Source organism: Mustela lutreola, chromosome 13 (assembly GCF_030435805.1).
Source record: "Mustela lutreola isolate mMusLut2 chromosome 13, mMusLut2.pri, whole genome shotgun sequence".
NCBI lineage: Eukaryota > Metazoa > Chordata > Mammalia > Carnivora > Mustelidae > Mustela > Mustela lutreola.
Window position 1 is genome coordinate 64,656,376 of NC_081302.1, and position 21,563 is coordinate 64,677,938.

The 21,563-nt window shown below is 39.1% G+C and overlaps 1 protein-coding gene across 1 annotated transcript in view; it reads left to right on the forward strand.

The window, feature by feature from the left end:
- Positions 1-21,563, forward strand: part of LOC131814141 (phosphatidylinositol 3,4,5-trisphosphate 3-phosphatase TPTE2-like) — a 118,265-nt gene that overhangs the window by 23,353 nt on the left and 73,349 nt on the right. Inside the window, exons 5-13 of the mRNA XM_059144870.1 lie at positions 8,352-8,405; positions 9,048-9,101; positions 11,525-11,578; positions 12,486-12,539; positions 14,827-14,880; positions 15,801-15,854; positions 17,875-17,928; positions 18,839-18,892; positions 21,186-21,239. Coding sequence (XP_059000853.1) covers positions 8,352-8,405; positions 9,048-9,101; positions 11,525-11,578; positions 12,486-12,539; positions 14,827-14,880; positions 15,801-15,854; positions 17,875-17,928; positions 18,839-18,892; positions 21,186-21,239 — 486 coding nt within the window. The remainder of the gene's footprint in view (positions 1-8,351; positions 8,406-9,047; positions 9,102-11,524; positions 11,579-12,485; positions 12,540-14,826; positions 14,881-15,800; positions 15,855-17,874; positions 17,929-18,838; positions 18,893-21,185; positions 21,240-21,563) is intronic.

The window sequence follows — 21,563 nt, forward strand, 5'->3', positions numbered from 1 at the left end:
GTTGTTTCCATACTTTGGTTATTGTAAATAATGCTGCAAAAAGCATAGGGGTTGCATATCTTATTGAATTAGTGTTTTCATATTCTTTTGGTAAATACCCAGTGTTGGAATTACTGGATCATATGGCAGTTCTATTTTTAATATTTTTTAAAGAAAGTGGATTTTTTTAAAAAAATTATTCATTTATTTGACAGAGATCACAAGTAGGCAGAGAGGCAGGCAGAGAGAGAGGGGAAGGGAAGCAGGATCCCTGCTGAGCAGAGAGCCTGATGAGGGGCTTGATCCGAGGGTCCTGGGATCATGATCTGAGCTGAAGGCAGAGGCTTTAACCCACTGAGCCACCCAGGAACCCCACTATTTTTAATTTTTTGAGGAACCTCCATACTGTTTTCCACAGTGGCTGTTCCAGTTTATATTCCCATCAATAGTGCATGAGGATTACATTTTTCTCCACATTCTTGCCAACATTTCTTGTTTCTTGATTTTAGCCATTCATTTTGACAGGTGTGAGGTAGTAGTATCTCATTGTAGTTTTGATTTGCATTTTCCTGATGATAAGTGATGTTGAACATCTTTTCAAGTGTTCGTTGCCCATTTTTCTTCTTCAGAAAGATGTCTAGTCAGGATTTTTGCCCATTTTTAATTAGATTATTTATTTTTAATAGTTTATTTTTGCTTTTGTTTCTCTTGCCTCAGGACGGATATTTAGAAAAATGTTGCTATGGCCAGTGTCAACAGAAATTATTGTCTTTATTTTCTTCTATGATTTTTGTAGTTTCCGGTCTCAAATTAATTACTTACTTACTTACTTAATTAATTCAACATAGTATTTGCTTTTTTAAATTTAAAATCAATTAGCCAACATATTCATCATTAGTTTTTGGTGTAATGTTTAATGATTCATTAGTTGCTTATAACACCCAGTGCTAATCCCACACTTGTGAGTTTATTTTTGTGAACTGTAGGAAAGTGGTCTAGTTTCATTGGTCCTATTTTGCATGTTGCTGTCCAGTTTCCCCAGCACCAGTTGAAGAGACTGGCTTTTTCTCATTGTATATTCTTGGTTCCTTAGTTATAGTTTAATTTGACTCTATAAGTGCATGTTTATTTCTGGGCTCTCTATTCTGTTACATTGATTTATGTGTCTGTTTTGTGCTAGCACAATACTGTCTTGATTACTACAGCTTTATAGTATATCTTGAAACCTTGGATTATTATACATGCAGTTTTGTTGCTCTTTCTCAAGATTGCTCTGGCTTCGGGCACCTGGGTGGCTCAGTGGGTTAAAGCCTCTGCTTTCGGCTCAGGTCATGATCCCAGGGTCATGGGATTGAGCCTCTCACTGGGCTCTCTGCTCAGCGGGGAGCCTGCTTATCCCTCTCTCTCTGCCTGCTGCTCTGCCTACTTGTGATCTCTGTCTGTCAAATAAACAAATAAAATCTTAAAAAAAAAAAAAAAGAAGATTGCTCTGACTGTTCAGTGTCTTTTGTGGTTCCATACAAATTTTAGGATTGTTCTAGTTCTGGAAAAATACAGTTTGTATTTTGAACAGGAATTGCATTGAATCTATTAATTGCTTTGGGTAGTATAGACATTTTAACAAGATTAATTCATCTAATCCATGAGTACAGAATACCTTTGTATTTGTTTATGTTGTCTTCAGTTTCTCTTATCAATGTTGTATAGTTTCAGAGTACAGGTCTTTCATCTCCTTGGTTAAGTTTGTTACTAGGTATTTTTATTTTGGTGCAATTGTAAATGGGACTCTTTTCTAAATTTCTTTTTCTGCTACTCCTTTATTAGTCTGTAGAAAATCTACTGATTTCTGGGTATTGTATCCTGCATTTTTGCTGACTTCATTTATTCTTTTATTTTTTTTAAAGATTTTATTTATTTATTTGACAGAGAGAGAGATCACAAGTAGGCAGAGAGGCAGGCGGGGGCGGACAAGCAGAGAGCCCGATGAAGGACTCGATCCTAGGACCCTGAGATCATGTCCTGAGCCAAAGGCAGTGGCTTAACCCACTGAGCCACCCAGGTGCCCTTCATTTATTCTAATAGTTTTTTGTTGTTGTTGTTTTGTTTTTGTTTTGTATGTGTGTGTGTGTGTGGAGTCTGTAGGGGTTCTATGAATAATAATAGGAAATAGTGAGTTTAAATTCTTCCTTGCCAATATAGATGACTCATTTCTTTGTTTTCTTTCTCATGTTTTCTTTCTTTCATCTGATTGCTGTGGCTAGGACTTCCACTACTATGTTGAATAAAAGTGGTGAGAGTGGACATGCTTGACTTGTTCCTGATCTCAGAGGAAATGCTTTGTTTTTCATCATTAACTATAATGTCAGTTGTGGGTTTTTCATATATGGCCTTTATTGTATAAAGGTATATTCCCCCTAAACCAACTTTGTTGAGAGTTTTTATCATGAATGGATGTTGAATTTTGTCAAATGCTTTTTCTGCGTCTAATGAGATGATCATATAATTTTTATCCTCCATTTTATTGACTTGGTATATCACGTTGATTTGTGAATATTAAATCATCACTGAATCCCTGGTATAAATTTCACTTGAATATGGTGAATGATCCTTTTAATATATTGTTGAATGTGATTTTTCTAATATTTTGTTTAGAATTTTTGCATCTGTGTTCATCAGTGACATTGACCTATAGTTTTCTTTGTTTGTGGTGTCTTTGCTTTTGGTATCAGGGTAATGCTCACCTCATATTATGAATTTGGTAGTTTTCCCTCCTCCTTTATTTTTGGAATGAGGTGAGAATAGGTATTCATTCTCCTTTAAATGTTTGGTAGACTACACCAGCAAATCCATGATGGTCTGCATTTACATTTGGGAGGAATTTTTTGATTATAAATTCAATTTCATTCCTAGTAATTGCCTATTCAGATTTCTATTTCTTTCCAATTCAGTTTTGGAAAATTGTATGTTTCTAGAAATTTATCCATTTCTTCTGGGTCACCTAATTTGTTGGCATATATTTCTCATAGTATTTCCTTTTTCTTTTTTAAGATTTTATTTATTTATTTGACAGACAGAGATCACAAGTAGGCAGAGAAGCTGGCAGAGGGGGGTGGGGGAAGCAGGCTCTCAGATGAGCAGAGATCCCAATGTGGGGCTCAATCCCAGGACTCTGAGATCATGACCTGAGCCGAAGGCAGAGGCTTGACCCACTGAGCCACCCAGGCACCCCTCTCATAGTATTTTCTTATAATTCTTAATTTTTAAGTGGTGTCTGTTTTCTTCATCTGTTTGATTTTATTTACTTAGGTCTTTTTTTCCTTAATGAATCTGACTAAGGCTTGTCAGTTTTGTTGATCTTTTCAAAAAACCAACCCTTGGTCTCTCACACACACACACACACACACACACACACACACACATATTTAGGTACCTACAAACTATAGCTGAATTTGAAATAGATGGAAGTGCAAAAGCAGATGCATATTGGAGTTAGGCTCAGTAGTCAAGAAAAGTTTTAAAATCACTCTTGATCCATTAAGGGTTCTCTACAGAATTTTTTTTCTACCATATAAAGCTGCATTTCTAGGGGAAAATGAAATACTTCTTTCCAAATAGCCAAATTACATGAGATTTTTTTAGTGTTCAACCACATTATGATTTGTAGATAAAGTGAAGCTTATTTGAATGAAAAAAGTATGTAAGATGTTTGATCAGATACATTTTATCCTTTAGTTCTGATTGGAATGAATTGACCTCAGCAACTGATAAGGAGGTCACCAATAAAAGGTGAAATAAACATATGTAAAGATAAACCAGAGATATTCAACACAGAGTTTCTTGGACACTCTAAAATGTTGGAAGTCTCCACTTCTTTATGTAACATATTTTTTATCTAGTTTGGTAGAAACTAGATCAGGTAGATCTAGTTAGATCTGATAGAAACTCAGGTCAGCCAAAACTCTTAGAAAACTATCAGATTGTTGTATGAGATTCTACTAGAATGGGCTGTATTAGTTTTCTAGGGCTGCTGTAACAAAATATCACAAAACTGAATCATTTAAAACAACAGAAATTCATTGTCTCAGTCTTAGAGGCTAGAAGTTGATATCAGGGTGTCAGTAGGGTTGTTTTCTTCTGAGGGCTATGAGCAAGAATCTATTCCATGCCCCTCTCCTAGCTTCTGGTGATTGCTGTCAATCTTTGCTGTTCCACGGTATGTAGAATCATTGCTCCAATCTCTACCTTAATCTCTACATAGGTGAAGTATGTGTGTTTGTGTCTACATTTTTCCTTTGTCTTAGGACACCAATCGTACTGGATTAGGAGCCCACCCTAAACCAGTATGACTGTGTCTTAATTACACCTACAGCAACCCTATTTCCAATAAGGTCACATGCTGAGTTACAAGGGATAAGATTACAACATATCCATTTTAGGTGGGACAATATTCAACTTATAATATTTGACAAGTGAGGAGAGAGTCCTATTTAGAGCCAGAAGAATAATGGCAGTAGACTGGGAACAGAAGAGGCCTTAGTAGGGAATAATGGAACTAACAGACACTAGGTCTACCCCATAGCCTCCAGAGCTTATGTGAGATAGGCCTGAAGCTCAAATCCACTATCATGGTGGATAGAGCCACTGCCTTAGACCTGCATTGCTTGACCCTCTCTAAGAGGCAGGAAAGATGACCATGATGGGTCAAAGTAAGAATGTGATGGAAGGACTTGCAAATCAGGAATTTAAATGGAGTAAGAGGGATGTGTACACTATAAATTGAAGTTGAAATGAAATAAATGCCACCACAAAAAGCTTATATAATTTGGGATTAGGGACAGGTATAGAACTTAAATTACATAAAAAGAGAAAAAGAAAAAACAAAAAAGAAAAAAAAAGAACTTAAATTACTTAAACCTTGATGCTTACTATTTTCACAATTCTAAGATACCAGTCACCACCATATGATATCTTATTCCTTAAAAAAAATTTTAATTCCAGTATAAGTAACAGACAGTATTATATTAGTTTCAGGTGTACAATGGGGATTCAACAATTTTATACATTGCTCAGTGCTTGTCACCATATGTGTGCTCTTAGTCCTCTTTCATCTGTTTCACCCAACCCCCCTATGCTGGGTAACCTAGTTAAGAGTCTTGTTTTTCTGACTTTTTGAGGAACCTCCATACTATCTTCCAGAGTGGCTGTACAAGCTTGCATTCTCACCAACAGTGAGAATGTCTCTACATCCTTGTGGAAAAACTATAAAACACTGATGAAAGAAATGGATGCATTTCTCCACATCCTTGCCAATGTTTGTTGTTTTCTGACTTGTTAATTTTAGCCATTCTGACTGGTGTGAGGTGGTATCTCATTGTGGTTATGATTTTTATTTCCCTGATGCCCAGTGATGTTGAGTACTGTTTTCATGTCCATCTACAAAGGAATGGATAAAGAAGATGTAGTAGATATATACAGTGGAATATTACTCAGCCATCAACAAATGAAATCTTACCATTTGCAATGACATTGATGGGACTAGAGGGTATTATGATGAGCAAAGTAAGTCAATCAGAGAAAGACAATGGTGATTTCATGCATATGTGGAATTTAAGAAACAAAACAGATCATAGGTGAAGGGAGGGAAAAATAAGATGAAATCAGAGAGGGAGACAGACCATAAGAAACTCTTAACTATAGGGAACAAACTGAGGGCTGCTGGAGGGGATGTGGGTGAGGGGATGGGATAACTGAGTGATGGGCATTAAAAAGGGCACGTGATATAAAGAGCACCGAGTGTTACATGCAACTGATTAGCCACTGAACTCTACCTACTGTCAACTGAATTTAAATAGAATTTTTTAAAAAGTTTGGGTTGTATTAAGGAGGTCATGTATTGCATGGAGCACTGGATATTATACACAAACAATGAATCATGGAACACTACATCAAAAACCAATGGTGAACTGTATGGTGACTTACATAACATAATGAAATTTAAAAAATAAAAAGTCTGGGTTTTTTGTTTCTTTACTCTTTGTTTTGTTTTTTTTCAGTTCTACATATGAGTGAAATTATATGGTATTTTTCTTTCTCTGACTTATTTCACTTAACGTTATACTTTCTAGATCCATCCATGTTGCAAATGGCAAAATTTCACTATTTTCTATGACTAATATTCATTTGTGAGTGTGTGTATATATGTGTTTACATATATGCATGCATACCACATCTTCTTTATCCATTCATCTATCAATGGGCAGTTCAGTTTTAGCCATTCTGAGAAGTGTCAGGTGATACCTCATTGTAGTTTTGATTTGCATTTCCTTGATGATGAGTGATGTTGAGCGTCTTTTCATATGCCTGTTGGCCCTCTAGATATCTTCTTTGGAGAAATGTCTGGTCATGACTTCTGCCCATTTTAAAATTGGATTATTTGATTTTTGGTGTTGGGTTGTAGAAGTTCTTTATACATTTTGGATACTAATGCTTTATTGGATATGTCACTTGCAAATATTTTCTCCCATTCAGTGGTTGTCTTTTAGTTTTGGTTGTTTCCTTTGCTGTGCAGAAACTTTTTATTTTGATGTAGACCCAACAATTTATTTTTGCTTTTGTTTCCCTGGCCTCAAGAGAACATATCTAGAAAGATTTTGCTATAGCTAATGTCAGAAATTAGTGCCTGTACCCTTTTTATGATTTTAGATCTCACATTTAGGTCCTTTATCCATTTTGAGTTTATTTTTGTGTATGGAGTAAGAAATCGATCCCGTTTCATTCTTTTGCAGCTAAGTTTTCCAAACACCATTTCTTGACGAGACTATTCTTTTCCCCTTCCATATTCTTGCCTCCTTGTTGAAGATTAATTTGACTATATAATCATGAGCTTATATCTGGCCTCTATGATCTATGTGTCTGTTTTTATGCCAGTACTGTACTCTCTTGATTACTATAGCTTTGTGGTTTATCTCCAAATCCAGGATTGTGATACCTCCAGTTTTATTCTTTTTCAAGGTTGCTTTGGCTATATGTGGGTATTTTGTGGTCCACATGAATTTTAGGATTCTTTGTTCTAGTTCTATTAAAAACACTGATTAAAAACACTGGTAATTTCATAGGAATTGCATTGAGTCTGTAGGTTGCTTTGGGTATTATTTTAACAGTATTCTCCCAACTCCTGAGCATGGAATATTTTTCCATTTGTGTAATCTTCCATTTCTTTTACCAGTGTCTTATAGTTTCCAGAATATAGGTCTTCTGTCACCTTAGTTAAGTATTTCTAATTACTTTTTTGGTGCTATTGCAAATGGGAATGTTTTCTTTTTTTTTTCTTCCTTTTTAAATTTTTTTTTCTTTTCGGTGTAACAGTATTCATTGTTTTTGCACCACACCCAGTGCTCCATGCAATACGTGCCCTCTCTAATACCACCACCTGGTTCCCCCAACCTCCCACCCCCTGCCCATTCAGAACCCTCAGATTCTTTTTCAGAGTCCATAGTCTCTCATGGTTCCTATCCTCTTCCAATTTCCCTCAACTCCCTTTCCTTTCCATCTCCCCTTGTCCTCCATGCTATTTGTTTATGCTCCACCAATAAGTGAAACCATATGATGATTGACTCTCTCTGCTTGACTTATTTCACTCAGCAGAATCTCTTCCAGTCCTGTCCATGTTGCTACAAATGTTGGATATTTATCCTTTCTGATGGAGGCATAATACTCCTTAGTGTATATGGACCACATCTTCCTTACCAATTCGTCCATTGAAGGGCATCTTGGTTCTTTCCACAGTCTGATGACCATGGCCACTGCTGCTATAAACATTGGGATACAGATGGTCCTTCTTTTCACTACATCTGTATCTTTGGGGGAAATACCCAGGAGTGTAATTGCATTTGCAAGTGCAGTTGTCATAGGGAGCTCTATTTTTAATTTCTTTTTTTTTTTAAATTTTTTATTTTTTATAAACATATATTTTTTATATACATATATTTTTATCCCCAGGTCTGTGAATCACCAGGTTTACACACTTCACAGCACTCACCAATTCACATACCCTCCCCAATGAAGTCAAGCAGAGAAAGACAACTATCTATTTTTAATTTCTTAAGGAATCTCCACACTGTTCTCCAAAGTGGCTGCACCAACTTGCATTCCCACCAATGGTGGAAGAGGGTTCCCCTTTATCCAAATCCCCTCCAACACATATAAACCTCATTGATAATAATAAACTGACACACCAAGTTCCAGGTTACTGATTTGCACTTGGATTTCCAAAAATCAGCTGGTTCATATCCTAGACTGTTGTAACTATTTGAATGGAAAAAGTATATCTAGAATTACCTGATGTCTGACAATGTACCTTTTTGATTCTTTAGCCCTGCCCAGAGTGAGTGGACTTTGGAAACCTATGAGAAATCCACCAGTGAAATGTGAGATATTCATATATAAATTTAAAATGATATATATAATCTCAACATATACATGCATAAAAGAATAAAGACAGAGACTGAGATTTGTAAAAGTCACTCTCAGGAGTATCTGTGGCAGTAGAGAGTCTTCAAAACTGCTTCTGAGTCTTCTCTGTAGTGTATATATGTAACTGTCTTTTTTTTTTTTTTTAGATTTAGTTGAATAAAAGAATTCATAAGACAAATGCTTTTCCCCTAAGTAGGTTTGTCTCCTTTAATAGCAGCCAAACCCTCAGACGAAAGTAAGAAGAGAGAAAGCCCTGAGAACCAGGAATTTAAATGGATAAGAGGGATGGGTGCCTCCAAACTGAAACTGAATTTGAAATAGATTCTACCAGAAAAGGCTATTACACACTGGGAATAGGGTGACAGTATAGAACTTCTTATAAATTGATACATTATTAATAAGCCTAAGTCATTGGCATCTTTTATATAAAGCCTCATTTCTAATAAAGAATGAACTACTTGGTTCATTTAGGTGATAAGTAAATAATTTTTAAAGATTGACTGTTCATAAGTATAGAGCAATTGTAGGTATTTAAATGGAAAAAAAAGTCAGTCTGACATTACATGTGGTGTCTATGTGCCTTTCTAATTCTTTAGCCCTGTCCAGAGTGAACGGACATCAGAAAACTATGAGGATTTCACCACTGGAATGTGAGCTATGCATGCATAAATTTAAAATGATATGTATAATCTCAACACATACACTCATGGAACAGTAAAGAGAGAGACTGAGATTTGTAATAGTCAGTCTTGGGCATCCATGGCAATAGAGTATCTTTAATACTGCTTCTAAGTTCTTACTGTAGTGTATGTAGGTAACTTTCTATCTTCTTCTTCTTCTTTTTAAGATTTAGTTGCATAAGAGTGGAAGCCATAAGAGGGATGCTTCTTTGCTTGAGTACATTTGTCTCCCTTAGTAGCAACCAAACCCTTAATGAAAGTAGGAAGACAGAAATCCATGAGAACTAGGAATTTAAATAAATAAGAGGGATGGGTGCCTCCAAAATGAAATTGAATTTGAAATAATTTCTACAAAAAAGGCTGTTACACATTATAGTATAGAACTTCTTATGGATTGTATAGAACTTTTTATGGATTGATGGATTATTTATTTGTAGGCCTAACAAAGTCATTAGCATCTTTTTATTTTATTTTTTTGTGTTCCAAGATTCATTGTTTATACACCACACCCAGTGCTAAATGCAATACATGATCTCCTTAATGTCCACCACCGGATCACCTAGCCCTTCACTCCCCTCCCCTCTAAAACCTTCTGTTTCTCAGAGTCCACAGTGCACATGCTTTGTCTCCCCCTCCTATTTCCCCCAATTCACTTTTCCTTTCCTTCTCCTAATGTCCTCCATGTTATTCCTTACGTTCCACAACTAAGTGAAAACATATGATAATTGACTCTCTCTGCTTGACTTATTTCACTCAATATATTCTCCTCCAGTCCCATCCATGTTGATACAAAGGTTGGGTATTCATCATTTCTGATGGAGGAATAATACTCCATTCTATATATGGATCATATCTTCTTTATTGATTCATCTGTTGAAGGGTGTCTTGGCTCTTTCCACAGTTTGGCAGTTGTGGCCATGGTTGCTATGAACATTGGTGTACTTATGGCTCTTCTTTTCATTACATGTGTACCCTTGGGGTAGATACACAGTAGTGCAATTTGCAGGGTGATAGCGTAGCTCTATCAATACCATCTTTTAAAAAAGCCCCATGTCTAATAAAAAGTGACCTACCTGGTTCATTTAGGTGCTATATACATGAATTTTTTTAAAGATTTTATTTATTAATTTGACAGAAATCACAAGTAGACAGAGAGGCAGGCAGAGAGAAAGAGAGAGAGAGAGGGAAGCAGGCTCCCCGCTGAGCAGAGAGCCCGATGTGGGACTTGATCCCAGGACCCTGAGATCATGACCTGCGCCGAAGGCAGCAACTTAACCCACTGAGCCACCCAGGCGCCCCTATATACATGAATTTTTAAAGGTTGACCAGATCAAATGTATACAGCAGTTGTAGCTATTCATATAGAAAAAAAGTCAGTCTAGAATTACATGTGGTGTCTGACTATGTGCCTCTTTATTCTTTAGAAATGCCCTGACAGAAGTGAAATCAGATGGCTATGATGTCACCAGTAAACTTTGAGCTATAAATGAATAAACATAAATATATATCCCTATGCACTCATATGAAAATATTTATATATTAAAACAGACACACACAAACATAAATGCACTGAGAGAAAGGGAAGTAAATGTCAACCTTCACATGAACACCCATGACAATACAATTTCTTTGACTCTTTCTGAATGTTTTCAATGTAGCACCTATAGACAACTGTTTATCCTTTCTGACTCCAGTTGCGTTAAAGAAGAACAGGTCCTAGGAGGATCCTCCTTCTGCCTAGTGACTACCAACCAAAACCTTACAGAGATTTCCAGAATGCCTGTGTATGAGACTTAGTTGATTGGGTGAAGAAGGGACAGAATGCTATTAAAGACAGGAGGAGGTAGCAGTAGGCAGGGGGCAGAGGAGCCCTCAGCAGAAAGAAAGGAGCTAATGAAACCTGGATCCTTCACCCTCCAGAGCTTTGCCACCATGTGAAGCCACTGTCCCAAAGCCACAGTCACGTGGAAAGAGCCCCTGTTCGAGACCTGCCAGTTTCTTGACACCATCTGAGAGCAGGGAAGGCAAGCTTGAGAGGTGAAAGGCGGTGAAGGAGGGACTGGAGAAGCAGGAAATTAGAAGGGAAAGAAGGAGGTATACCTGCAAATTGAGGGTGAATTTGAGATCAGTTCCACCATAATAGGCTGTTCCACACTGGCCAGGCTCAGTAGTTAAGATCTGTACTTGATCCTGGAGTCATCTGTGTTTCTGCTAGGTCCATAATACTTATTACAAACATGTAAATCTTCATTTCTAGGGCAAACAAGATATTAGGTTTCAAATTATTGATTTGCACGTGAACTTTCTAAGTGTCAGTGAGTTTATAAGTTCAACTAAGAAAGTAAGTTTGGAAGTCATGTGATGTCTTACCATTTCTGTTTTTAATCCTTTAGCCCTGGCCAGAGTGAATGGACAGCCTCGTCTACCGAAGGACTCTGCGAAGTGATGTGAGCTATGATGAATACATACATAAAAAAGCATCTCTACACACACAAATACACACACACAAACACATACACACACACAACTTACACTGAGATTTGGGATGTTTGCTCTCAGGCTCACACATAGGAATACAGAGATCTTGTGATACTCTTTGTAATGTCTTCTCTTGGTAAGGCACTATATGTAATATTCTTTGTCTTTTGAAGGCAGGTGGAAAAAGGTTGAACAGGCGCTAGAGAGAGTCATTTCGATTCCTGCTTTTGTTTATATTTGTCCACCCTTGACAATTGTGGATGAGAGTCTACTAGAGTCGCAAGGGAGGAGGAAAATTTAATTGGAGGAAGGAGGAGTCAGCAGAAAGGATGCAGCTAATGGATCCTGGATCTGTCCCTCACCCTCCAAAGCTTGGCCCCCATGTGAGGCTGGTGCTCTAAACCTACCACCAAACTGGAAGGAACCTCTGCCTCGGGTCTTTAGCCACTGACCCTGCCTGAGGGGTACGAAAGGCAACCAGGAAGCATGAAGAGTAAGCAGGCGATGAAGGGAATTGAGGGTCATGAAACGAGTTGGGGTCAAAGAGATCTGTACCTCTCAACTGCAGCTGAATTTGAAATAAATTCTACCAGAAAATGCTGTTACACACTGGGATTAGGGTGACAGTATAGAACTTCTTACAGATTGATACATTGTTTATCTGTAGGCCTAACATAGTCCTTAGCCTCTTAAATAAAGCCTCATTTCTAATAAAAAGTGACCTACCAGGTTAAATTAGATGATATATGCAAGAATATTTAGAGATTGCCCTATTCATACGTAGAGAGCAGTTGCAGCTATTTAAATGGGGGGGGGGGGATAAGTCAGTCTAGCATGACATGTGGTGTCTGACTATGTGCCTCTTTAATCCTTTAGCACTCCTGTGACTGAATTGAAACTGGACATGGATGAGGAAATCACCAGCAAATTGTGAGCTATAAGTGCATAAAGATAAATATATATTTATATGGACATATATGCACATATGTACTTATATACTTGTATCAACACAGACTCACAAAGACACATACACAAGCAATAGGAATTCCTCAAAATCCTAGAGGACAAGAGAGGCAGCAAACTCTTTGACCTTGGCCACAGCAACTTCTTGCTAGACACATCCCCAAAGGCCAGGGAAACTAAGGCAAAAATGAACTGTTGGGGCTTCACCAAGATAAAAGGCTTTTGTACAACAAAGGAAACCATCAACAAAGCTAAAGGGCAACCTACAGAATGGGAGAAGATACTTGTAAATACCTTATCAGAAAAAGGGCTAGTATCCAAAATCTATGAAGAACTTACCAAACTTAACACCCCAAAACCCAATACATGATGTCAAGAAATGGGCAGAAGCCATGAACAGACATTTCTCCAGAGAAGACATACGGATGGCCAATAGACACATGGAAAAAATGCTGAGCATCACTCAGCCTCAGAGAAATGCAAATCAAAACCACAAGGAGAGAACATTTCATACCAGCAGAAAGGGGTACAATTTAACAACTCAGGGAACAACAGATGTTGGTGGGGTGGTAGAGTAGGGGAACCCTCGTATGCTGTTTGTGGAATAATGCAAACCGATCAGTCGCTCTGGAAAAGAGTAGGGAGGATCCTCAGAAAGTTAAAAAGCATAGAGCTACCCTATAAACCAGCAATTGCACTAGTAGATATTCATTCAAAGAATACAAGCATAGTGATTTTGAAGGGATACAGGCACCCTAATGTTCCTAGCAGCAATGTGTCCACAATAGCCAAACTATGGAAAGACCCGAGACATCTATGAACAGATGAGTGAGTAAAGAAGATATGGCGTATATATACTCAACCATCAAAAGGAATAAAATCCTGCCATTTGCTATGACGTGGATGGAACTTAACAGATATTTTACCCAGTGAAATAAGTCTCTCAGAGATGCACAAATAGCATCTGATTTCACTCATATGGAATTGAAGAAAAAAAACAGATGAGCATGGGGGAAGGGAAGGAAAAGAGGAAAACAGACAAACCATAGGAGACTCTCAACTAGGGAAACAAACTGGGTTGCTGAAGGGGGAGTTTTTTGGGGGATAGGGTAACTAGGTGATGGGCATTAAGAAAGGCACTCAAGGTAATGAGGACTGGGTGTTGTATGCAACTGATGAATCACTGAATTCTTCCACTGAAACTTAAAATACAGTATATGTTAATTAAATTGAATGTAAATAAAAAAAGAAATAGATGAAGTTTCCTAATATATTCTTTTTTTCCCCATTTCATCTTGTTTCTTTTCAGTGTTCCAAGATTCATTGTTTATGCACCACACCCAGTGTTCCTTGCAATACGTGCCCTCCTAATACCGAGCACCAGGCTCACCTAGCCCCCCAACCAGCTCCCCTCCAAAACCCTCAGTTTGCTTCTCAGAGTCCACAGTCTCTCATGGTTATTCTTAAAAACATCTGCAACAATACCGTGTCCTTGAGACTTTCTGAATCTTTTAATATAGCACCAATAGGCAACTGTTTCTGCTTTTTGGCTCCAGTTGCATTAAAGAAGAACAGGTCCTAAGAGGATCCTTCTTCCGCCTGGTGACTACCAAGCAAAACCTTTCATAGATTTCCAGAATGCCTGTGTATGATACTTACTTGATTGGGAGAAGAAGGGACAGAATGCTATTATTAAAGACAGGAGGAGGTAGCAGTAGGCAGGGGGCAGAGGAGCCCTCAGCAGAAAGAAAGGAGCTAATGAAACCTGGATCCTTCACCCTCCAGAGCTTTGCCACCATGTGAAGCCACTGTCCCAAAGCCACAGTCACATGGAAAGAGCCCCTGTTCCAGACCTGCCAGTTTCCTGACACCATCTGAGGGCAGGGAAGGCAAGCTTAGGAGGTGAAAGGCGTGGAAGGAGTGATTGGATAAGCAGGAAATTAGAAGGGAAAGAAGGAGGTATACCTGCAAATTGAGGGTGAATTTGAGATCAGTTCCACCATAATAGGTTGTTCCACAATAGCCAGGCTCAGTAGTTAAGATCTGTACTTGATCCTGGAGTCATCTGTGTTTCTGCTAGGTCCATAATACTTATTACAAACATGTAAATCTTTATTTCTAAGGCAAACAAGATATTAGGTTTCAAATAATTGATTTGCATATGAACTTTCTAAGTGTCAGTGAATTTATAAGTTCAACTAAGTAAGTCTGGAAGTCATGTGATGTCTTACCGAGTCTGTTTTTAATCCTTTAGCCCTGGCCAGAGTGAACGGACAGCCCCATCTACCGAAGGACTCTGCGAAGTGATGTGAGCTATGATGAATACATACATAAATAAGTATCTCTACACACACAAACACGCACGCACACACACACACACACACACACACACACACACAAAACACACACACACTGAGATTTGGGATGTTTGCTCTCAGGATCACACATAGGAATACAGAGATCCTGTGATACTCTTTGTAATGTCTTCTCATGGTAAGGCACTCTATGTAATATTCTTTGTCTTTTGAAGGTAGGTGGAAAAAGTTTGAACAGGCTCTAGAGAGAGTCTTTTTGATTCCTGGGTTTGTTCATATTTGTCCACCCTTGACAATTGTGGATGAGAGTCTACTAGAGTCGCAAGGGAGGAGGAAAATTTACTTGGAGGAAGGAGGAGTCAGCAGAAAGGATGCAGCTAATGGATCCTGGATCTGTCCCTCACCCTCCAGAGCTCGGCCCCCATGTGAGGCTGGTGCTCTAAACCTACCACCAAACTGGAAGGAACCTCTGCCTCGGGTCTTTAGCCACTGACCCTGCCTGAGGGGTACGAAAGGCAACCAGGAAGCATGAAGAGTAAGCAGGCGATGAAGGGAATTGAGGGTCATGAAACGAGTTGGGGTCAAAGAGATCTGTACCTCTCAACTGCAGCTGAATTTGAAATAAATTCTACCAGAAAAGGCTGTTACACACTGGGATTAGGGTGACAGTATGGAACTTCTTACAGATTGATACATTGTTTATCTGTAGGCCTAACATAGTCCTTAGCCTCTTAAATAAAGCCTCATTTCTAATAAAAAGTGACCTACCAGGTTAAATTAGATGATATATGCATGAATTCTTAGAGATTGCCCAGTTCATACGTAGAGAGCAGTTGCAGCTATTTAAATGGGTGGGAAAAGTCAGTCTAGCATGACATGTGGTGTCTGACTATGTGCCTCTTTAATCCTTTAGCACTTCTGTGACTGAATTGAAACTGGACATGGATGAGGAAATCACCAGCAAATTGTGAGCTATAAGTGCATAAAGATAAATATATATTTATATGGACATATATGCACATATGTACTTATATACTTGTATCAACACAGACTCACAAAGACACATACACAAGCAATAGGAATTCCTCAAAATCCTAGAGGACAAGAGAGGCAGCAAACTCTTTGACCTTGGCAACAGCAACTTCTTGCTAGACACATCCCAAAAGGCCAGGGAAACAAAGGCAAAAACAAATTGTTGGGGATTCACCAATATAAAAGGCTTTTGCACAATAAAGCTACTGGGCAACCTACATAATGGGAGAAGATACTTGAAATACCTTATCAGATAAAGGGCTAGTATCCAAAATCTGTGAAGAACTTACCAATCTGAAGCCTCAAAACCCAAAATATATAGTCAAAAAATGGACAGAAGCCATGAACAGACATTTCTCAGGAGACATACGTATTGCCAATAGACACATGGAAAAAAAGCTGAACATCACTCAGCCTCAGAGAAATGCAAATTAAAACCACAAGGAGAGACCATTTCATACCAGGGGTAATATGTCCACAAGAGCCAAACTATGGAAAGACCCGAGACGTCTATGAACAGATGAGTGAGTAAAGAGGTTGTGGTGTATATATACTCAACCATCAAAAGGAATAAAATCCTGCCATTTGCTATGACGTGGATGGAACTTAACGGATATTTTACCCAGTGAAATAAGTCAGTCAGAGAAGGACAAATACCATCCGATTTCACTCATGTCGAATTGAAGAAACAAAACAGATGAGCATGGGGGAAGGGAAGGAAAAGAGGAAAACAGTGAGACAAACCATAGGAGACTCTCAACTATAGGGAACAAACTGGGTTGATGAACGGGAGGTCTGTGGGGGATGGGGTAACTGGATGATGGGCATTAAGAAAGGCACTCAAAGTAATGAGGACTGGGTGTTGTATGCAACTGATGAATCACTGAATTCTTCCACTGAAACTTAAAATACAGTATATGTTAATTAAATTGAATGTAAATTTAAAAAGAAATAGATGAAGTTTCCTAATATATTCTTTTTTTCCCCATTTCATCTTGTTTCTTTTCAGTGTTCCAAGATTCATTGTTTATGCACCACACCCAGTGTTCCTTGCAATACGTGCCCTCCTAATACCGAGCACCAGGCTCACCTAGCCCCCCAACCAGCTCCCCTCCAAAACCCTCAGTTTGCTTCTCAGAGTCCACAATCTCTCATGGTTATTCTTAAGAAAATCTGCAACAATACCGTGTCTTTGACTCTTTCTGAATCTTTTAATATAGCACCAATAGGCAACTGTTTATGCTTCTTGGCTCCAGGTGCATTAAAGAAGAACAGGTCCTAGGAGGATCCCTCTTCCCCCTGGGGACTACCAAGCAAAACCTTTCAGAGATTTCCAGAATGCCTGTGTATGAGACTTAGTTGATTGGGTGAAGAAGGGACAGAATGCTATTAAAGACAGGAGGAGGTAGCAGTAGGCAGGGGGCAGAGGAGGCCTCAGCAGAAAGAAAGGAGCTAATGAAACCTGGATCCTTCACCCTCCAGAGCTTTGCCACCATGTGAAGCCACTGTCCCAAAGCCACAGTCACATGGAGGGAGCCCCTGTTCCAGACCTGCCAGTTTCTTGACACCATCTGAGAGCAGGGAAGGCAAGCTTGAGAGGTGAAAGGCGGTGAAGGAGGGACTGGAGAAGCAGGAAATTAGATGGGAAAGAAGGAGGTATACCTGCAAATTGAGGGTGAATTTGAGATCAGTTCCACCATAATAGGCTGTTCCACACTGGCCAGGCTCAGTAGTTAAGATCTGTACTTGATCCTGGAGTCATCTGTGTTTCTGCTAGGTCCATAATACTTATTACAAACATGTAAATCTTCATTTCTAGGCCAAACGAGATATTAGATTTCAAATAATTGATTTGCATATGAACTTTCTAAGTGTCAGTGAGTTTATAAGTTCAACTAAGAAAGTAAGTCTGGAAGTCATGTGATGTCTTACCGAGTCTGTTTTTAATCCTTTAGCCCTGGCCAGAGTGAACGGACAGCCCCATCTACCGAAGGACTCTGCGAAGTGATGTGAGCTATGATGAATACATACATAAATAAGTATCTCTACACACACAAACACGCACACACACACACACACACACACACACAAAACACACACACACTGAGATTTGGGATGTTTGCTCTCAGGATCACACATAGGAATACAGAGATCCTGTGATACTCTTTGTAATGTCTTCTCATGGTAAGGCACTCTATGTAGTATTCTTTGTCTTTTGAAGGTAGGTGGAAAAAGTTTGAACAGGCTCTAGAGAGAGTCTTTTTGATTCCTGGGTTTGTTCATATTTGTCCACCCTTGACAATTGTGGATGAGAGTCTACTAGAGTCGCAAGGGAGGAGGAAAATTTACTTGGAGGAAGGAGGAGTCAGCAGAAAGGATGCAGCTAATGGATCCTGGATCTGTCCCTCACCCTCCAGAGCTCGGCCCCCATGTGAGGCTGGTGCTCTAAACCTACCACCAAACTGGAAGGAACCTCTGCCTCGGGTCTTTAGCCACTGACCCTGCCTGAGGGGTACGAAAGGCAACCAGGAAGCATGAAGAGTAAGCAGGCGATGAAGGGAATTGAGGGTCATGAAACGAGTTGGGGTCAAAGAGATCTGTACCTCTCAACTGCAGCTGAATTTGAAATAAATTCTACCAGAAAAGGCTGTTACACACTGGGATTAGGGTGACAGTATGGAACTTCTTACAGATTGATACATTGTTTATCTGTAGGCCTAACATAGTCCTTAGCCTCTTAAATAAAGCCTCATTTCTAATAAAAAGTGACCTACCAGGTTAAATTAGATGATATATGCATGAATTCTTAGAGATTGCCCAGTTCATACGTAGAGAGCAGTTGCAGCTATTTAAATGGGTGGGAAAAGTCAGTCTAGCATGACATGTGGTGTCTGACTATGTGCCTCTTTAATCCTTTAGCACTTCTGTGACTGAATTGAAACTGGACATGGATGAGGAAATCACCAGCAAATTGTGAGCTATAAGTGCATAAAGATAAATATATATTTATATGGACATATATGCACATATGTACTTATATACTTGTATCAACACAGACTCACAAAGACACATACACAAGCAATAGGAATTCCTCAAAATCCTAGAGGACAAGAGAGGCAGCAACCTCTTTGACCTTGGCCACAGCAACTTCATGCTAGAAACATCTCCAAAAACCAGGAAACAAAGGCAAAAAAGAACTGTTGGGGCTTCACCAAGATAAAAGGCTTTTGTACAACAAAGGATACCATCAAAAAAGCTAAAGGGCAACCTACAGAATGGGAGAAGATACTTGAAATACCTTATCAGATAAAGGGCTAGTACCCAAAATCTATGAAGAACTTACCAACATAACACCCCAAAACCGAAAACATGATGTCAAGAAATGGGCAGAAGCCATGAACAGACATTTTTCCAGAGAAGACATACGGATGGCCAATAGACACATGGAAAAAGTGCTGCACATCACTCAGCCTCAGAGAAATGCAAATCAAAACCACAAGGACAGACCATTTCATACCAGTGGCAAGGGCTACAATTTAACAACTCAGGGAACAACAGATGTTGGTGAGGTGGTAGAGTAGGGGAACCCTCGAATGCTGTTGGTGGAATAATGCAAACCGGTCAGCCGCTCTGGAAAAGAGTAGTGAGGATCCTCAGAAAGTTAAAAAGCATAGAGCTACCCTATAACCCAGCAATTGCACTAGTAGATATTCATTCAAAGAATACAAACATAGTGATATGAAGAGATACATGCACCCTTATGTTCCTAGCAGCAATGTGTCCACAATAGCCAAACTATGGAAAGACCCGAGACGTCTATGAACACGTGAGTGAGTAAAGAAGATGTGGCGTATATACACTCAACTATCAAAAAGAATGAAATTCTGCCATTTGCCATGACGTGGATGGAACTTAACGGATATTTTGCCCAGTGAAATAAGTCAGTCAGAGAAGGACAAATTCCATCTGATTTCACTCATGTGGAATTGAAGAAACAAAACAGATGAGCATGGGGGAAGGGAAGGAAAAGAGGAAAACAGTGAGACAAACCATAGGAGACTCTCAACTATAGGGAACAAACTGTTTAGCTGAAGGGGAGGTCAGTTGGGGATGGGGTAACTGGGTGATGGGCATTAAGAAAGGCACTCAAAGTAATGAGGACTGGGTGATGTATGCAACTAATGAATCACTGAATTCTTCCTCTGAAACTAAAAATACAGTATATGTTAATTAAATTTAATGTAAATTTAAAAAGAAATAGATGAAGTTTCCTAATACATTCTTTTTTTCCCCATTTCATCTTGTTTCTTTTCAGTGTTCCAAGATTCATTGTTTATGCACCACACCCAGTGTTCCTTGCATTACGTGCTCTCCTAATACCCAGCACCAGTCTCACCTAGCCCCCCATCCCGCTCCCCTCCAAAACCCTCAGTTTGTTTCTCAGAGTCCACAGTCTCTCATGGTTATTCTTAAGAACATCTGCAACAATACAGTGTCTTTGACTCTTTCTGAATCTTTTCAATGTAGCACCAATGAATACTACTTTCAATGTAGTATCCTTTTTGGCTCCAGTTGTGTTAAAGAAGAACAGGTCCTAGGGGGATCCTTCTTCTGCCTGGTGACTACCAAGCAAAACCTTTCAGAGATTTCCAGAATGCCTGTGTATGAGACTTAGTTGATTGGGTGAAGAAGGGAGAGAATGCTATTAAAGACAGGAGGAGGTAGCAGTAGGCAGGGGGCAGAGGAGGTCTCAGCATAAAGAAAGGAGCTAATGAAACCTGGATCCTTCACCCTCCAGAGCTTTGCCACCATGTGAAGCCACTGTCCCAAAGCCACAGTCACGTGTAGGGAGCCCCTGTTCCAGACCTGCCAGTTTCTTGACACCATCTGAGGGCAGGCAAGGCAAGCTTGGGAGGTGAAAGGAGGGCCTGGAGAAGCAGGAAATTCAATGGGAAATAAGGTATACCTGCAAATTGAGGGTGAATTTGAGATCAGTTCCACCATAATAGGCTGTTCCACACTGCCTAGACTCAGTAGTTAAGATCTGTACTTGATCCTTGTGTCATCTGTATTTTATGGACCTAGCAGGTCCATAATACTTATTACAAACATGTAAGTCTTCATTTCTAGGGCAAATTAGATATTAGGTTTCAAATAATTGATTTGCACATGAACTTTCTTAGTGTCAGTGAGTTTATAAGTTCAACTAAGAAAGTAAGTCTAGAAGTCATGTGATGTCTTACCGTGTCTGTTTTTAATTCTTTAGTCCTGGCCAGAGTGAATGGACAGCCCCGTCTACCGAAGGACTCTCTGAAGTGATGTGAGCTATTTTGAATACATACATAAATATATATCTCTACACACAGAAATACACACACACACACACCCGCACACGCACACAGGCACACACACACACACTGAGATTTGGGATGTTTGGTCTCAGGCTCACACATAGGAATACAGAGATCCTGTGATACTCTTTGTAACATCTTCTTATGGTAAGCCACTATATATAATATTCCTTTTATTTTGAAGGGATCTGTAAAAAAGGATGAACAGGTCATACAATCATTTACTTTCTTCTAGGTTTCACCCTTAATACTAACCTTGAAACTGATAGGGAACTAAAATTGACTGTTTCTCT